A 19,178-nucleotide genomic window follows, 5' to 3' on the forward strand; every position below is an offset into this window, starting at 1 on the left:
AATACAGTGATATGGGCTTCAAACATTAGAATATATATTTTTTAAAGCTTTTGTTAAAGTTCTATTATGCGATTTTGCCATGTCCCTGGTGCTGTTTATTCAACTTTAATCTAGAAAATAACAAATAAAAACATATATTTTTAATTTTTTTTTGTTATGATATAATTATCATAGACAAGCTCTCTTTAGTCATATGGTGTATATTATCAAAATCGTAAAAAGAATTACAAAAAAATAAGGTTCTATGTCTGTCCCTGTGGTCGCTGTCCACTCTGTTAAGTTGCGTTACTGTCCCTTTAAGAAAACAACCACATTTGTCAGTGACATCATTCTCATCAGGTAACATCACACCAGTGGCGGGAAACTCAACTCTGGTAAGCTGTGTGGTTTTTTAGCTCTCTTACTATCTGATGTTGATGTTTTTATGAAGTGAATTTAATGTGGTTGAACATAACGTGTCCACTCTGTTAGGCCTAAATAATAAGGAGATCAATCAAATTGAAATTTTTCAAAACATGTTTGTGTGAAATTATAGATTTCTTATCAATTATTCAAGTCCATGCTAGCTGTTATGTTAACACAGGCAGGCTGAAGGCTAACTTTAGCTCAAAATGTCCACCGTGTTAGTGTCCACCGTGTTAGCCTCATTCAACTAACACGGTGGACATCAACCTAACAGAGTGGACATGTATATAGTAATGTTGACTTATCACAATGTATATGTAGTGCTATTATGCATTCAACAGCAGTTTCTTTCATAATTCTTGGTTAATCATCACTGCTGTTGCAAAATATCATATACAGCAAATACATATGTCCTTAACAGAGTGGACATATCCCGTGTGTCACCTCTCATTAATATAGCTAAATATACTATGATTTAGGTGCCTGAGTTCGACCAATATGTTTTTCAGCAAGTTACATATGTCATGTATACAATAGAACATAAAAATATTGGTAAATCAACTATTTATTTTTTACAAGTTATGAAGTCCAAATGGCACCCTATAAAAAAAACGACCCACTTACTATACACAAGTGGCTAGCCACATAGAAATACACGGTTAGGTCCAGAAGTGTGTATTTCCACTACTTTGACATGCACTGTAACTGTATGTGACTAAAGACAGGAGGGTGAATACAGATCTGATAATTACACAACAAGAAACAGGTGGTGAAGACACGGGGGAAGGAGCAGATTGTCTTACACAGGAGAGTATGACAAATGAAACCAGGTGAAACTAATGAGATGACAAGTAACATGAGACCGACAAAGGTTAAGCCCTCAACCTAAAAAAAAGTAAATGCATTATATTCAGCATTATTCCTTTTCCTATCTGGTTTAGGTTAATGAGCGAGCTTATAAAGTCTTAGCTAACGTTGAGCCTGGTTGTGAGAAAGACTTGACGGCCTCTGAATATGATAAACACAACATTAGCCCATAAACACAATGCCAGTCAATAGCAAATCTTAAGTATGAAAGAGACTTTTACTTCAAATAATACAAAATATAAGTTAGTGGTTTGACTGCCGTGTCTCCTTTTGACTGAAAATAAGTTTTGTATATTTCTGTAAGAAGAATTGGGTGAAATAGACTGTTTCCAAAAGACATGCCTCTCTGGTTCTCTGTTCTTAAGAAAGATCCATCCATCCATCCATCCATTTTCTACCGCTTGTCCCTTTTGGGCTCGCGGGGGGTGCTTTAGCCTATCTCAGCTGCATTCGGGCGGAAGGCGGGGTACACCCTGGACAAGACGCCACCTCATCGCAGGGCCAACACAGATAAACAGACAACATTCACACTCACATTCACACACTAGGGCCAATTTAGTGTTGCCAATCAACCTATCCCCAGGTGCATGTCTTTGGCGGTGGGAGGAAGCCGGAGTACCCGGAGGGAACCCACGCAGTCACGGGGAGAACATGCAAACTCCACACAGAAAGATCCCGAGCCCGGGATTGAACTCAGGACTACTCAGGACCTTCGTATTGTGAGGCACATGCACTAAACCTTGTGCCACCGTGCTGCCCCTTAAGAAAGATATACAGTATAAATATTATAGAATTGAACAATTAAAGAGACATGCTGTGTATTGTATTTTGTTTTACCCTCCATGTTCAGTATCAAGGAGAAAATATACACACATTTGTTTTAAAAAGGTGTGTAAGTAGAACTTAAAAGGGCCCCTCTAATGCTGACAACAATGGCATTTACTTCACAATTCTGGACCTAGAAATTATGTCCAGAGGTGAAATTTGCCCAAAAGAGAGACCATAGTGATATTAGGCTTATTTTCTAACAAGTTTTAACACATTTTTGAATGCCCACCTTTAGCTCAAAATGGGGGCAGGCCTGCATCAGCCTTCTGACATCACCTACTGAAGACTACAGGCAATTTCATATTGCATAGTATGTGTTTTGGTAAATTCTTCATCCTGAACCAAGTAATCTTCACACAGAATTTGAAGGTAATAGCAAATATGTCTGTCAGATGCATTGTTGCAGGTTGTAGCATTACAACTAAAGAAGAAGTCAGCCTGCATGCACTTCTAATTGATGGGAGTATTAAGAAAGTATGGATCTCTCCTGTCAAATTTACTTATGCAAAATGGGACAGACCCACCACGAGGAGTGTAATTTGCAGCAATCCTTTTAAGGTTTCTGACTTCGAGGAAAAATTATTTTGGTCAGAGTTTAGCTGAAAAGCCAAATGCGGCCCCAAAAATCAGGAGCACTGTCGAGGGGAGAAAGACTGAGTCAGAGCCTGTGGAAAACGGAGAAAAAAAAGGAGACTCAGCACTCAAAAAAAAAAAGTAAGTTGCAGGTATTCTATTTTGCATCCTCTTCTACTGATGTTTTTCTCAAGATACTTTAGGAAATGTTGAAAGGTGTTCTGCAGCTGCCCCTGCTCTGCTTCTGGCTTCAGTACAGTTGAAGTCTGCAATTGGGTGGGTTTCGGCGTTCTTCTTTTGACGTGAAATTCAAATGCAAAATCTCCAACTCAGAACTTGAATTAGAGTCATCTTGCAAAGAAGCCATATTTGTCCCAACTAGGGTTGTACGGTATACCGGTATTGGTATAGTACCGCGATACTAATGAATCTAATTCGGTAGTATACCGCCTCTAAAACGTACAGATCTTTTTTAGTTTTTTTTCAAATTTAGGAACTCAGGAAATACGTCCGTGGACACATGAGGACTTTGAATATGACCAATGTATGATCCTCTAACTACTTGGTATCGGATTGATACCTACATTTGTGGTATCATCCAAAACTAATGTAAAACATCCAAACAACAGAAGAATAAGTGATTATTACATTTTAACAGAAGTGTAGATAGAACATGTTAAGAGAGAAAGTAAGCAGATATTAACAGTAAATGAACAAGTAGATTAATAATCCATTTTACAGCTTGTCCCTCATAATTTAGACAAAATAATAGAATGAGAAATGACACAATATGTTACTGCATGCATCAGCAGACTAATTAGGAGTCTTTGTTTGTTTACTTATTACTAAAAGACAAGTTGTCTTGTATGTTCACTATTTTATTTAAGGACAAACTTGCAATAATACACTTATCTTAAATGTACCGTAAGATTTTTTGTTAAAATAAAGCCAATAACGCAGTTTTTTGTGGTCCCCTATATTTAGAAAAGTATCGAAAAGTACCGAAAAGTATCGAAATATATTTTGGTACCGGTACCAAAATATTGGTATCAGGACAACACTGGTCCCAACTAGTGTACAATTCAATAACACATTACATTTCTAGACCTTTTTATACTTCCTTTTTGCTCATAATGTTAACCATATCAGTGTTTAAGTAATCATGGTTCAGGGCGACAAAAACATAATAGTTGTACATGTCGTTGTCTACACTGTCTGCGAGAAAATGGGCTCCAGTTCTGTAGATGACAACACACCAAGAGGGGGCAGCATATCGAGTATGGCGATGGAAAGAGAGCGTTACAACTCATTGATATTATGGAAAATGACTGCCCGATTCATTTTCAGGAGTAAAAGATACAGAGAATTTGTTTGTGAAATTTCGGTCATATGGTCGCTATGGCGTCATTTTAAGAACACATTTGCTGCTATGAATAAGGCCAAATGTATTCTTTAAACTAGCCAAATCAGGGTGGCCCTTAGAGAGATCAAAAAGCAGCGATCACCTTTTTAATCATTCTGAGATCAATAGAAGTCAGCTAGAAGGGTCATTGTGTTGTTATGCATCAGTACCACTCCTCCAGGTTTCTCTGCAAATTAATCTAATTTTGTTGTTCACTGAAAGGACATGGTCAGAGTAATCTGGCACAAAAACATACAGGGTGTCAAACAAATTATACTGTAAGAAGAAGAAAATAAGCTATATAGCTTGTCAGCAAGCAGATGTGAGGCCGTGTCCCTCAGCAACAATTTATTAAATCTAAGAACATCCTTCTTGTTTCGCCGTTTTAGTGTAACTAATGCTGGCTTAAGTCTAATAAGTATGACACATGTAGAGGCAGCATGAGGCAAACCTTTAAGCCTAGCACTTATTGTCCTTTGCAGCTTATCATCCTTCGTGAGACCGCATGGTGACCATTGGAAATGCAAGATAGCAGGCAGTGCACAATGGGCATGACATGAAGTGAGCTGTGCTAATACCCAAAACAAATATGTAATCAATGTAGTTGTTCAAGAGCGCACAGGCTAGGCTCAACAGCATCAATTCAGTGGTGTGAAAAAAGGATTTAGTGTTTTCATCTGGAATCATGGTTATTCTTTGGCTGGGTGCGGAGAAAAAGCACATTGTCCACAAATACCACGCGCGTCTTATCCACTCTGAAAGGGTGTTGAGATTTTCTCAACCATTTGTTTACTTTCTGATTTTATTACTCATTTTCATCAAACTTCAATTTCCTTGAAGCTCTATTTTGGCTGCGCTTTGCACTCCATCGCCCTGCACTGCCTTAAGTATGCCAAGTACACATGCAAGAATGTAGTAGTTGATCACAGCAAAATAAACACAACTTGGCCGCAGGTTACTGTATATTGTCACTAATTGAGAGTTCATCAAAGCTCAACAACGTGCTATGATAATTAACTTGCGACGGTAGCATCTTGTCCTGGCAAGAGTATGCAGTAAATCCATTTCAAGAACAGCTCTGCCTTCGCCTATCAATGTCTGCTCATGGTCTACATCTGACTGTCCTTCCCCTTTCAGACAAAACGATAGACAGACATTTATTCATGTCTGTGAACCCTCTCTGCACCAATCCCGACAAGACAAGTATCTCTCACGATTCTCCTCTTGCAGACCTCTTCATCGGCACTGACCCCATCACTATGCTCACTTCATGCAGCATAGAATGTAATCGCCTCCAAATAACACTATCTTCTTACCTTTGCGGGATGAATACAAAATAAAAACCCTCAACAAAAAGTGCTTAAGTCATAAAGAAGAAAAGATCAATCCTCCAAAAGTAAATTTTAATCAATCAATCAATGTTTACTTATATAGCCCTAAATCACGAGTGTCTCAAAGGGCTGTACATGTCAAACTACTTCCTTAACGTAAATGACCGCCATAACCACAACACCAGGGGGTGCTCCACTAACCACGTTAAACCCAGATTCCGAACTAACAAAGGTCTTAACTCATTCTCTTTCTATGCCACATCAATGTGGAATGCGCTCCCAACAGGTATAAAAGAAAGGGCATCTATATCCTCCTTCAAAACCGCAATAAAAGTTCACCTCCAGGCAGCTACAACCCTAAACTAACACCCTCCCCGGATTGCTAATAATCAAATGTAAACAATCAAATGCAGATACTTTTTCTTTTTCTTATGCCTTCTGATCTCTCTCTCTCTCTCTCTCTCTCTCTCTCTCTCTCTCTCTCTCTCTCTCTCTCTCTCTCTCTCTCTCTCTCTCTCTCTCTCTCTATGTCCACTACTTGATGTCCATATCCCCCCCCCCCTCCACACCCCTGATTGTAAATAATGTAAATAATTCAATGTGATTATCTTATGTGATGACTGTATTATGATGATAGTATATATGATAGTATATATCTGTATCATGAATCAATTTAAGTGGACCCCGACTTAAACAAGTTGAAAAACTTATTCGGGTGTTACCATTTAGCAGAGGTGGGACCAAGTCATTGCTTTGCAAGTCACAAGTAAGTCTCAAGTCTTTGCCCTCAAGTCTCGAGTCAAGTCCCGAGTCAAGACAGGCAAGTCCCGAGTCAAGTCCAAAGTCAAGACTGGAAAGTCTCAAGTCAAGTCCCAAGTCCTGCATTTTGAGTTTCGAGTCCTTTCAAGTCCTTTTAACCACAGACTAATATATTTACACAGATTGTGTATGCTTTTAAAACGCTGTATTTATTTATTAAAACAAGTGCATTTGAAATTGCAGGAAAAAAAATAGTGCTGACATTGCACTTCATAATAGCACTATTAACCAGTTATTTTAAACATTTAACTCATTCCTTTACAGAATAAACCCATTTGAAAAAACAAGTGCAACTGTACTTATTTGTACAAAAGTGTTAACATTGTATTTCCATGGCATATTGCATTGTAACTAGTTCCACAGCAGTTTCTATCCTGTTCTTATCTTATCTCATTGATCTCATCTCATACGGTATGTGTGTTTATGTGTGCGTACACATGAAAAACATAACAAATACGTGAACAAAATAATGAACAGAGTTGTATTTTTTAGATGTCAGGGCCCTATGCAATATGTACATATATTTTTAATAAAGTATACATTTTAACTGACCTTTATTTTACTATGTTTGTCTTTTTGTAGGTGGCTAAAATATGCGGTGCTGCTGACCGCCGTCTAACGTTACGTTACTGTGTGCGATACATTGACTAACGCAACGTTACCTTTAGGTACCTCATGCAACCCTGCTTAAAAAAATCACTTGAGAAAAAGTATGAATAAGGTAGCGAACTGCAGTGGATGCAACATATTGCCGTGTTGGCAATGACGTTATAACCATAGACATCTTATAACTAGACGCATCGTTGGCAATTTGGCTGCCATCTTGAAGTGGTGATGAAGAGCCGGCGAGCAGCCTAAACTGACAGTTGACAGGTAGAAAACAAAGATGCCGGGCTGGTGTTCAGCGTTTTCCTACTCAAATGAGCGGACTGTTGAAAATAGGAATCGGGGGATTACTTTTCACAAGTAAGATTTAACATTAATGTACTATTGGTTGTATTTTATGAAAATAATATTACCACAGAGTTGAGAAGGAGCAAATATCTTCAATATTTGTATGTGAAAATCACAAATAAATCTTCTGGGGGAGGATGACCCCCCTACAGGGGTTTGGTTTACAAACTTTCATCCCCACCTAAAACAAAATTCACCAGCCGCCCCTGATTATGATGCATTCTCATTTTAGGCAAAATATAAGACAATACTTTCTTAACAGTATAATTGTAACCAGGAATAAGTCTTCAAGTAACAATATTCAAATACTAACATTGTTGGGTAAGACAGCATTTGGTTTTATTCTAAATCCAGTGAAACAGATTGGTGGTTTTAGCTGATATAAAGACTTTCAGGTGTTTATTTATGTTTAAGTATTTGGCAGACGCTTTTATCCAAAGCGACATACATAAAAAATACATATATAACAATCACTGTAAACATGATCATTTAAGGGAAGAATGTAATAGAAAATATCAATACAAAGTGTCAAGACAGAATAAACTCTCTGCTGCTGCAGCAACAGAGATACAGTCTATAAGATATATAGATATCTAATGTATTCATACATTGTTTATGTAGGATATACGCATGTTTATGTAACCTAATCATATTGTTTCTTCAATTTAAAAATAGCTGACCGTTTTTTCCCCCTTCTCTGGGATTATATTCCCAGTTTTGATCTCGGACGTCTGTTTAAGAATATTATATTACTGTTAAGCAATCTATGAATAATAAAACACGCCAAAACATGTGTCCTTTATCATAGCTACACGTATGACAAAAAAAGCGCGTGAAAATCAGTGGTATTCAGTGAGGTAAGATGAATTAAATGCGCTGACAGTTCATTGCTCCTGCCAAATGAATTGCACTAGTGGAGCGGATCACCACTCCAAGATGGCGGCCCCGCGTCTCGTCTGCGCCTGTAGGCAGTAGCGCTCCATGCTGCGTCTACTTATAAGATGTCTATGGTTATAACGTTAGCAGTGAGTTTACAGACTCACTGATTTAACTACACAGCAAATAAAAGTCACGTTACTTAGCCAATAAACGTTAGCTTACATTCAAAACTTACCCTTCTTTGTGCAACTTCAAATGTCGAACGAAGTTGGAAGTAGTTACGTCTCCGTCTGTAATATTCGAACCGCGTGATTTGCATAGGGCAATTCGTTTTTTGTTGACCGAGTCGTAGTTTTAATACCCGAACGAAATTAACTTTGGCATAATTGTTTGTCACTGCCGCATTGTTTGACAATTCTTCTTCATTGGTTGTCCTGCAATTTGATTGGATGAGAGCTGTGGGATGAAAACAACGTAGATCTAATTTGATTGGCTGTTGTAGTGAGAGCACACCAGCTGACAGGAACAACACGCTGATAGACACAGACGAAGAAAAGGAAAAATACGGAGCGGCGCGCTCCCAAATAACTTTTTAATCTTTGGGTTTTGGGGAAAGTAGCAAGTCATGTCAAGTCAAAAGGCTCAAGTCCAAGTGAAGTCACAAGTCATTGATGTTAAAGTCTAAGTCGAGTTGCAAGTCTCTTTACATTTTGTCAAGTCGAGTCCAAAATCATCAAATTCATGACTCGAGTCTGACTCGAGTCCAAGTCATGTGACTCGAGTCCACACCTCTGCCATTTAGTGGTCAATTGTACGGAATATGTACTTCACTGTGCAACCTACTAATAAAAGCCTCAATCAATCAATCAATCCAAATCCTCGGTATCAATAGCTATGCGCTCATCTGAAGTTGACAACATTTTACTCTTTCCTACACTTATCTTCAGGCCCCATCGCCATACTTGCCAACCTTGAGACCTCAGAATTAGGGAGATATTCAAAAGGCCCACTGGGGGTCATATATATGTGTGTATATATATATATATATATATATATATATATATATATATATATATATATATATAAAATGTAATCTTAAAATACGGGACGACTCTGGACGGGTGGCAACCCTATACACTCACCTTTCACTATTTGAGTAGCCCTTGTTCTGCCATTTGCGTACTGGCGAGCGATCTCTGAATCCGGGAACATATCCTTCACAGATTTGTTGACAACATCCGCAAATGAGAACGGGATGTTGCTTGTGGCTATCAGCATACCCATATTTGTCTCGGCATAGGTTACACCCTCGGGTCTCCATTTAGCAAGGTGGCCCATAATACTGGGCTGTGACCGGTGCTGCGTTGCCGCAGCCTTGTGCTTCTCTGACCGTTCATGAGTGACTATATCCGTTTGGCCACCATGTTCAATGGAGAAGTCTGATATACAAAATTTGCAGGCAGCATACCCCTTCCCCTTCGAGCTGTAATAAATGAACTGAAATTATTTTTTCCAATCATTTTGGAACTTGCAAACGTACTTCTTCTTCTTACTCGTCGTCGCCATGTCTCTTCTTCTGCTTCGTCTTCTTCTTCTTCTGTTCTGATTGCCGCGCTTTACTTCGAGGTGTAACTGTTATTATTATCCGGCCGGAAACGGCGCCCAGTGAAGGATGGTGTAGCAATATTGTTGTCCAGGTGGAAATCGGGAGAAATTCGTGAGAATGGTGGCCCCGGGAGATTTTCGGGAGGGGCACTGAAATTCGGGACTCTCCCGGGAAAATCGGGAGGGTTGGCAAGTATGCCCATCGCCTGCATGCCTGTGCCAACTCCTCAGTAACTGCCCGCAGCTACTCAAAGCTACCCGCAATAAGCGTGGTGTCATCCACGTATACCTCATCTCCGTTACTAAATCCTCTTTAAGTTCAAATTCATTACTCGCACTATCCAGCTCTACCATCACAAACTCAAAGTATACATTTGAACAGTGAAGGGGACATGGAACAAACCTGCATTACTCCCACCCCCACAGGGAACCACTCAGTGAAGTCTATTGTGATGGAGAACTGTGTTTTGTCAAAGCAGTCCTTGATAATTTGCACATTTTTTCTCTCTATACCTTCATGCTTCCAACATTCTCCACAGTGCTTTCCTCCATATTGTATTGAATGCTGCTTCAAAGACAAGAAAGTTGAAGTGGAGTTCTATTCCTTTTTCTCTTGCTTTCTCCAGCATTTGTCTGACAGCCACTATGAATCCGAATGATCTCTTAATCATTATTTTCTCTATTCTTTCATTCTCAGTTCTTCATTCTTTCCACTATGATTTTAATGTTAAAGGTAAAGTACCACTGATAGTCACACACACACATAGGTGTGGTGAAATTACCCTCTGAATTTGACCCAACCCCTTGTTCCACCCCCTGGGAGGTGAGGGGAGCAGTGAGCAGCAGCGGTGGCCGCGCTCGGGAGTCATTTTGGCGATTTAACCTCCAATTCCAACCCTTGATGCTGAGTGCCAAGCAGGGAGGTAATGGGTCCCATTTTTATAGTCTTTGGTATGAGTCGGCCGGGGTTTGAACTCACAACCTATCGATCTCAGGGCGGACACTCTAACCACAAGGCCACTGAGCAGGTTTTTGCAGAAGACTTTGCCAGGGATAGAGCGCAAAGTTATCGCTCTGTAGTTTTTGGGGTCGATTGGGTCTCCCTTCTTGTATACTGGTGGTACTACCATTTTGGCCCATTCGGTTGGTGTCACCTCTTCTCATCAAGACCTTGTTAATGATGGCACGCACTATTGTAATCATAATATATCCATCCATTTTCTACCGCTTGTCCCTTTCGGGGTCGTGGGGGGTGCTGGAGCCTATCTCAGCTGCATTCGGGCAGTAGGCTGGACAAGTCGCCACTTCATCACAGGGCCAACACAGATAGACAACATTCACACTCACATTCACACACTAGGGCCAATTTAGTGTTGCCAATCAACCTATCCCCAGGTGCATGTCTTTGGAGGTGGGAGGAAGCCGGAGTACCCGGAGGGAACCCACGCAGTCACGGGGAGAACATGCAAACTCCACACAGAAAGATCCCGAGCCCAGGATCGATCGAACCCAGGACCTTCGTATAATAATAATAATGCAAGTAATCCTATAAACTTATTTTTTATTACTGCAATTGGAAGGTCAACCACTTATAACTATCCTAAATAAGTAAAATAACAAAAATAAAACAGACTCTCAAATCTTTGTTTGCAAAAATTGCACTTCAATAACTATTGAACATATTGAAGTACATTTTAGGCAGCACGGTGGGTAGTTAGTGCGTGTGCCTCACAATAAGAAGGCCCTGGGTTCGATCCCCGGGCTCGGGGCCTTTCTGTGTGGAGTTTGCATGTTCTCCCCATTACTGCGTGGGTTCCCTACGGGTACCCCGGCTTCCTCCCACCGTCAAAGACATGCACCTGGGGATAGGTTCATTGGCAACACTAAATTGGCCCTAGTGAGTGAATGTGAGTGTGAATGTTGTCTGTCTATCTGTGTTGGCCCTGTGACTAGGTGGAGATTTGTCCAGGGTATACCCTGCCTTCCGCTCGAGTGCAGCTGGGATAGGCTCCAGCACCCCCCCTTGCCTCCGAGAGGGAGAAGCGGTAGAAAATGGATGCATGGATGGATGAAGTTCAATTTTTCCTCAAGTTGGAAAACTTTTTTTTTTTTTGTTGCCTTCATTTTCCAACAATTTTGGCTATTTCGTCCATGTTGATGTGCTCATCTTGCTCATTTGGTTTGAAGCTGAAATATTCCCACGCTGGGATATTTGGCATGGCAATCATCCCTTTTCCCTTTTAATTTTTGTTACTTTGCAGTGCTTTTCACTAGCGAGGAGAGACTCGAGAGGCTCTATCCATGCCTTCTGTGTGTGTGTAAGCTAGCAGTCTGGACTCGGCCCACAATTGCTGATGGCCGACAAGAGGGTTTTATTTATTTATTTATTGCTCAGGTGCTGAGAGCGATGTACAGTGAACCCTCTTGCACCTTGTTTAAAAATGAGAGAGACACACACACGTACATCACAATGTATTAATGTTATAAAGTTATTTTATTTTTCTTTTGTTGGATCAATTGATATTTTTTCAATATTTGCTGAGCCCTAACCGCTTCTCAAACCAATCCAACAGAAGTCGTTTCTGCCATACGACTACGAATACTTGTGTTAAAAATAAGGCTTCCGTGTGTACCTTTATTTGTGTTGTAGCCTCTTCTTTTTCGAAGGCGGGTTTTAGGGAAAAAAGCCTTGGAGATCTGGAAATCCAATCTTACCTGCTTCCCAATTGCTTCCTATGCTCCACTGACAACTTTCAACACATGCGATCAGCCCAGATTCAATAGTGAATCGTTCGACTTGGAATGTAAAAAGGACCTTAATCCACACGCTGTATGCGAAATTTACTGTATAGAATACCTCTGCTCCATAATTGCTTAGACATCAGCTTTATACAATTCTTCACCAGCCGGGCATTGCCTTTGAATTGGGGATTAGGGTTGGTGGATGTGTTGTTGTCCCACAGATAACAGCATTAAATTAAACACATGCACATATATTGTCTCAGTTCTCAACAGAGAATTCCTTAGGAAAAACACTTAATGCTCACCGTGCATGGGGAGTTTCTTAATGGCGGCGGAAAGAGAGGACTCCTTAGTGATGCTGAACGACCTTGGCCTTTCCCTTCCACACTGAGTGTTGCACCTTGTCAAAAAGAAATAAACATCATTAATAAACCCAAAAAACAATTTTGACAACACTATAACCCTAACCATTGTGCAAGCTTTGACACTTAACATACTTACAAATTACTGAATGTCAAAACAAAAACATAGATTTAAATAAATAATATGTATCCCGGTACTACACTGATTGAAAAACTTAAACTTGTAATTGTTATGTTCTCGAGTTCCCCAGAGTAAATAGAGTAAGTTGATAACAAAAACACTCCTCAGCAAAACCAAGTGCTCATCAACGGATGCATTTAAGTCGAGGGAGTGAGAATCGTGCCGAACGCTGGATAACTTACTTTCAGTGGGACTATAAAAAAAGAACTTCTGACAATATCAGAGTTCTTGGTTATCTCACACTATTGGACATGAATGCTCAATACAAGCTATTAATGTCTTCATCTTACAACCTTTTCCCTTTATGTCCTCTTTAGTGAGGTATCTAAACACAGCATAAGCAGTAGTTGGGTGAAGCTCTATACGCACCTTTTTCATTTTGAAAACACCGTTATGTACATAACTTTTCTGGGGTACCAATCAAAGAAGGAGTCTGGGATAACCAGAAAATCTGACAAAATATGCACCGCAAAAGGTCGTAAAACATTTCTGTTGTATTCTATAATTTAAATTTGAAGAGAGGCTCACTGTACCACACATTGAAAACCCCTACTAGGCTAAGGCTTGACATCAGATTACTTGTATTTTCATTTTCATACAAGGGGATTTACATCATTGCTAAGTAGGCTCACCTCTGCTACTGTATGTAGCTCTCTGCCTCCTTTTAACCCCTGTCTCGTTTTCTACAGGAATATCTAACCAACCTCGCTGGCAATATGGCTGTCAAAGCCTGACAGTAATTTGGAGAGTGCATTTCCTATGTGCTTTGTATTGCTATCTCAAATGTTGTTGTATTTTGTACTTTTGTACATAGGCATACTGCAGTTTGCTGCATTTGCCATGCTATTCTCTTATTTAATTTTATTTCAATTTGGTGCCGTTTGCTTTTTCACTGCATGGTAGCATTTGCCATGCTATTCTCTTTTTTAATTCTATTTCAATGTGGGGCCGTTTGCTTTTTCACTGCATGGTAGCTACCCGGCTCAATAAACCCATACTTGCTCTAAACAATGTTCCATCGGCAAAACCAGCTAAGACCAAGTACCATTTCCAGTATTTTGTCAGACAGGGTTCCAAGCATGCCAACCTGATACTATGGGTGATGTAAAAAACTGTGCAATATTGTATCGTTGGCTTGTATCAACCTGGCAGTTGAATGATTAGACATCAACCCCACTCCGGAAGGGGGTACCTGCTGAGGCCCCCACATACAGTAGATGTGTTGAGGAGGATGGATCAATTGCATTTATCTGGTTGCGGGTGTGATGTCATGTGTCTAAAATGGCTATCAGTGTTTTTAGGCCTCGCACATCTCTCTGTCGAAAAACTATTTTGTCTGCACGCAATCGTTTTTCACTAAAAGTGTTGGTCAGACGTTTCCACATGGGGGGCCAGGCTCGTGGGCAGTCAGACATGAAGATCTTCATGCCACTGCGTGCCCCTGGCCGACCGCCTCGATCCGGAGGTGTAGCTTTTTACTGGTAAATGTGATAATCCTAACATACAGAAACTTTGTTACGACTATTTCTTCCTCTACTTAGTCAAGTTTGATGTCTTGTCGCCGCAGAGCCAGACCTGAGGACCTCACTAAACTGTCCAATCTATCTTTACCGTGTTTAATTGTTTATCAAAATGGTTAGCCTTTTTTGAGGTGGAAAGAGTAACAAATGCGGCCTTTTTTTTCGTTCAATTTAATGAAGGATTGTATTGCTTTTGTAAGTATCTGAAGTAATCACCTTTTAGCAGCTAGATTTACAGCATGTCAGAGTCAAGTAAAAAGACCATGGAAGAGATGATCCACCCTCTCTTTAAGAAGATCTAGGAAGAGGAAAACATTCCATTCGAATAAAAGGAGGGCTATCTTTTTAAAGAATAATAATCGAAGAAAGGGGATCTGAGTAACTGTGCAAACTACAGGGGGAGCACACTACTATCCATCCAGGAAAGGTTTTTTACAGGATCATACTGGACAGGATGAAGGACGCGGTAGACCTCTATCTTCGAGACAAGCAGGCTGGATTTTGCATAGGCCAGAGTATGGCCAACTAAACATCAGGCGCCGTGACTTCTACCAAGGACGTGTGCGGATGTACCAGAGTGCATGCAATTGCTGTCGTTTTGACATTAGTTATAATAACATGTGTATATACAGTTTTAATCATAGTGCAGCTCAAAAACGTACAAAAAACATGCGTTTTTTCCGTGAAAGTATAATTTTGCAGCCATATTTTGCGCCCAGCAGGCACTCGTCGGCGCAATAAACTTAAAAAAAAATTCCACAGAACGACCAAAAAAATAACATAAGTGAATAAGTGTTGAGTTGAGTTGAGTTTTTTCCTCATATGTCTGCACAAAAGCTCAGATATGGTAACACTGGTGAGCAGTAGAGAATATGGAGCGGTTTTTGGTCGAGAACATAATTTGCTTTATTCATTATTGATGTATTTCTTGCCACTTTATGTTGGATATTGTTTATGAGATTTTCAGTTCACTTTCTCATCTATTATTACACCCAATATGTTTTGTTTTTTTCACACATTAAATGTCCGTCTATTCTATTTGTATTTTAATTTCTCTTCCGCTGTTACCAAATTGCATTATTTTAGTTTTACTGAGATTCAAGCAGTGGTGTGCCGTCAGGGCCAGCAAGGCCTTCTCTGCTGGCCTAACATAACCATAATTAAAGATAAAAGTACATTTTAATTTACTTTCCCTAAATACCTAAAAGTATTTATATTCTCTTCATTTCATATAATGCTCCTTCCAGTGCAGGTGGCCAAATACTTTTGGCAATTTAGTGTAAGTGTAGCCATAGCCAAACTCCATTGTACACAGCTTTACACTACAACACACTCATACAAGCCCAAGTGGACTTCAGCAGATGACCTCTAGGGAGATGTGCAGGAGTCACCTGAGGATGGGCAGCTCTGTCTTGTAGTCTTGGCTGGAGACTGCAGTCTTCTCCAAGAGACACTGTGGCCCGTTATCGACTGCCAACTGCACTCGCCCTCTTCAAAAGAGCAGTAGCTGCCATTGAGAAAGTGGCCTGGAGAGACACAGGAGAGAGCATATACAGTATATCAGGGGGAAGGAGTGACTTTAAGAGGAGGTGGGCTAGATATAATGAGTGGGCGGCAGGCAAACAGGGAGGAGGTACTGTCACTGAAAGAACAAGTGCTGGGTGACTACGAGGACTTAACAAGGTGAGCCGCTGTGAAGAAGAGCTTGTGCAGATAGAGCGTGCAATAAAACAGTCCAAAGGTGTCACTGTGTTGGGGAGACATACAGAGAGGAGTTTGCTACACTGGAAAAAGAAGCAGAAAACTGCAAAAGAGATAGGCACGAGTGATGAGGGCGCATGGAGAGGAAATGAAAGTGCTCAGGTAGTGTTGCCATGTGTTTTGGGGGTGGCAATCAAGTGAATGGCGTGAGGTTCTCGAGCTTTTTGGCAGCAGACTGCTGTGATATTTTAGTGGCCTGAGCAGCCGATCAAATGCATCCCTCTGGAACCACCAGAGGAGGTGAATGTGCGGTCTGTCTCGCCTCATTTCCACAATGTCATCATGGAAAAGTGCAAACTCTTTTCTTTCTAACAAAATTTTCCCCTTGTGATATTTGTCTGAGTGAACGGCTGCATAAATCAAACACAATGTATACGGGGCAAATATTATAAGAGCCATTGTCAAAGGAGTTTGTTTGATTGATTTTATTTTTATTTTTATCCACTTACAGGCTTCTTTTACGAGCCATATTCAGACAATAGAGATGGAAATTGAATGCATAGGGAAGTGGGGCACCGGTGGGGTACTAAACAGTTGATGCGGAGAAGGCGCTGTAAAACACTGGGCATTGCTAAAATTTAGCTTTTTACACTTTGCTTTACTGAAATTTTAATGAAGTATAAAGTCGTATTTTAAAACTTATATACGACTCTACACTTTTGTTTAGAGCTTTGAGGGTTTTGGGTGGATTTCAGCTTTGCCTTTGAAAGTTTTCCCCGTAGGTTTGTTTGATGTTTCATTTATCCCCATCCTTTGCGATTGCCCTTTTGTATTGTTCTGGTAGAAATGCAGACAAACAGCATCATACGATTTAATTGGTCTGGAAACCACCTGTGCAGACACCCTAATGCTGATAGTAAGAAAAAAACATACTATTTATCTAAACACTCTGAAATACACTACCGTTCAAAAGTTTGGGGTCACCCAAACAATTTTGTGGAATAGCCTTCATTTCTAAGAACAAAAATAGACTGTCGAGTTTCAGGTGAAAGTTCTCTTTTTCTGGCCATTTTGAGCGTTTAATTGACCCCACAAATGTGATGCTCCAGAAACTCAATCTGCTCAAAGGAAGGTCAGTTTTGTAGCTTTTGTAACGAGCTAAACTGTTTTCAGATGTGTGAACATGATTGCACAAGGGTTTTCTAATCATCAATTAGCCTTCTGAGCCAATGAGCAAACACATTGTACCATTACAACACTGGAGTGATAGTTGCTGGAAATGGGCCTCTATATACCTATGTAGATATTGCACCAAAAACCAGACATTTGCAGCTAGAATAGTCATTTACCACATTAGCAATGTATAGAGTGTATTTCTTTAAAGTTAAGACTAGTTTAAAGTTATCTTCATTGAAAAGTACAGTGCTTTTCCTTAAAAACTAAGGATATATCAATGTGACCCCAAACTTTTGAACGGTAGTGTAGATAGATAGATAGTACTTTATTGATTCTTTCAGGAGAGTTCCCTCAGGAAAATTAAAATTCCAGCAGCAGTGTACAGAATTGAGATTGAATTTAAAAAGAAAACAAGTAAATAATGGGGGTATAAATGGGAATAAAATAGAAAATATTACAATAAGGAAAATAATAAAAAGCAACAATAAGAATAACAATATAACAGTAAAAATAAGAATATAACAAGAGAAACTAGGCAGTAGTGACCATGTTATGAAAAAGTATTGCACTGTTATTGCACTGTTTTTTGTTGCAGTTTATTTCAGTATTGTTATTGTTTCGCATCCCCTGTTATCCTAGTACCCCCCCAGAGAGGAGTTGTACAGTCTGATGGCGTGTGGGACAAAGGAGTTCTTTAGTCTGAGTGAAATAATGTAATAATATAATATTTTATTTATGAGTAGACAACCAAAAGTGCAATGCCATCTCAAGCCTTGTTTTATTGAACTGTTCAACAGTATTTATTTTGATATGGCAACAGCAACAGTAAAGTAAGAGTGTAATGGTATTCCAAAATAAAGGTACAAACATCCCTTGGTTTTAAGCTCTCGGTTTGGTTCATTTTTGGTGTTATGATCTGCATAACAGTTTTGGGGTTGTTTTCCTCTGTGTGGTCTTTCTTCCGGTTTAGCACTCTTACTTTCATTCTGCTTCACTGTCTGTTTTGCAGTGACTTTCCCACTGCTTCTGAGTGCCATTCTCCTCACCTATTCCTGGTTCGCAATGAGGAGGGCCACCGGTCCATGATTTACAATCAGGAGGGTGTATCTACCAGTGACGCCTGGTTCATTAGTCATGCTGTTGATTCTTGACTTTCAGCTCGACCTGTATCTTTTTCTACTGCCTGGTATCTAATTAAATTACCTTCTGCTTGCACATTGCTTGCCTTCGATGCATCCATGCGCCATCGTTACATTCTGTACAGAAAGGGAGCCAAATGCAGTACATAAAACTGCTTAGCTTTTGGACAAACAGTTTAAATAATGTATTAATTGAAGCGTGAAAAACTACGGAGGTTTGCCTGTGGAGGTGGGGGTGCATTTTTTTGCCTCGTTCTGGGGTCTCGCCTGAAGGCCTGACGTATACATTGAACACAGGAAGTGAACACTTTTATTGGTGACTGATGTGATATGTAAAAAGGGTAGGATTCAAAAGGCTCCACTTCTTCCTACTCCTTTCCATACATGTTAAATTGTGTAAATGTGAACATGAGATTTGATCCTCTGTAACTTTATATGTATGTTTTAAATAAAGTCAAACTCAAATGCTAGGTTTTACAAAGAAAACGTTATTTAAAGGCCTACTGAAACCCACTACTACCGACCACGCAGTCTGATAGTTTATATATCAATGATGAAATCTTAACATTGCAACACATGCCAATACGGCCGGGTTAGCTTACTAAAGTGCAATTTTTAATTTTGAGCGAAATATCCTGCTGAAAACGTCTCGGTATGATGACGCCTGCGCGTGACGTCACGGATTGTAGAGGAC

The 19,178-nt window shown here is 39.9% G+C and overlaps 1 protein-coding gene across 1 annotated transcript in view; it reads right to left on the bottom strand.

The window, feature by feature from the left end:
• The window catches only part of alk (ALK receptor tyrosine kinase), a 289,826-nt gene that overhangs the window by 188,674 nt on the left and 81,974 nt on the right, over nucleotides 1-19,178 (bottom strand). The window contains exons 3-4 of the mRNA XM_062041724.1: nucleotides 15,860-15,994; nucleotides 12,711-12,805 (exon numbers count right to left, since the gene is read on the bottom strand). Of these exons, the coding sequence (XP_061897708.1) occupies nucleotides 12,711-12,805; nucleotides 15,860-15,994 (230 nt within the window). The remainder of the gene's footprint in view (nucleotides 1-12,710; nucleotides 12,806-15,859; nucleotides 15,995-19,178) is intronic.

The sequence above is a fragment of the Entelurus aequoreus genome, linkage group LG03 (genome assembly GCF_033978785.1).
Source record: "Entelurus aequoreus isolate RoL-2023_Sb linkage group LG03, RoL_Eaeq_v1.1, whole genome shotgun sequence".
NCBI classification, from domain to species: domain Eukaryota; kingdom Metazoa; phylum Chordata; class Actinopteri; order Syngnathiformes; family Syngnathidae; genus Entelurus; species Entelurus aequoreus.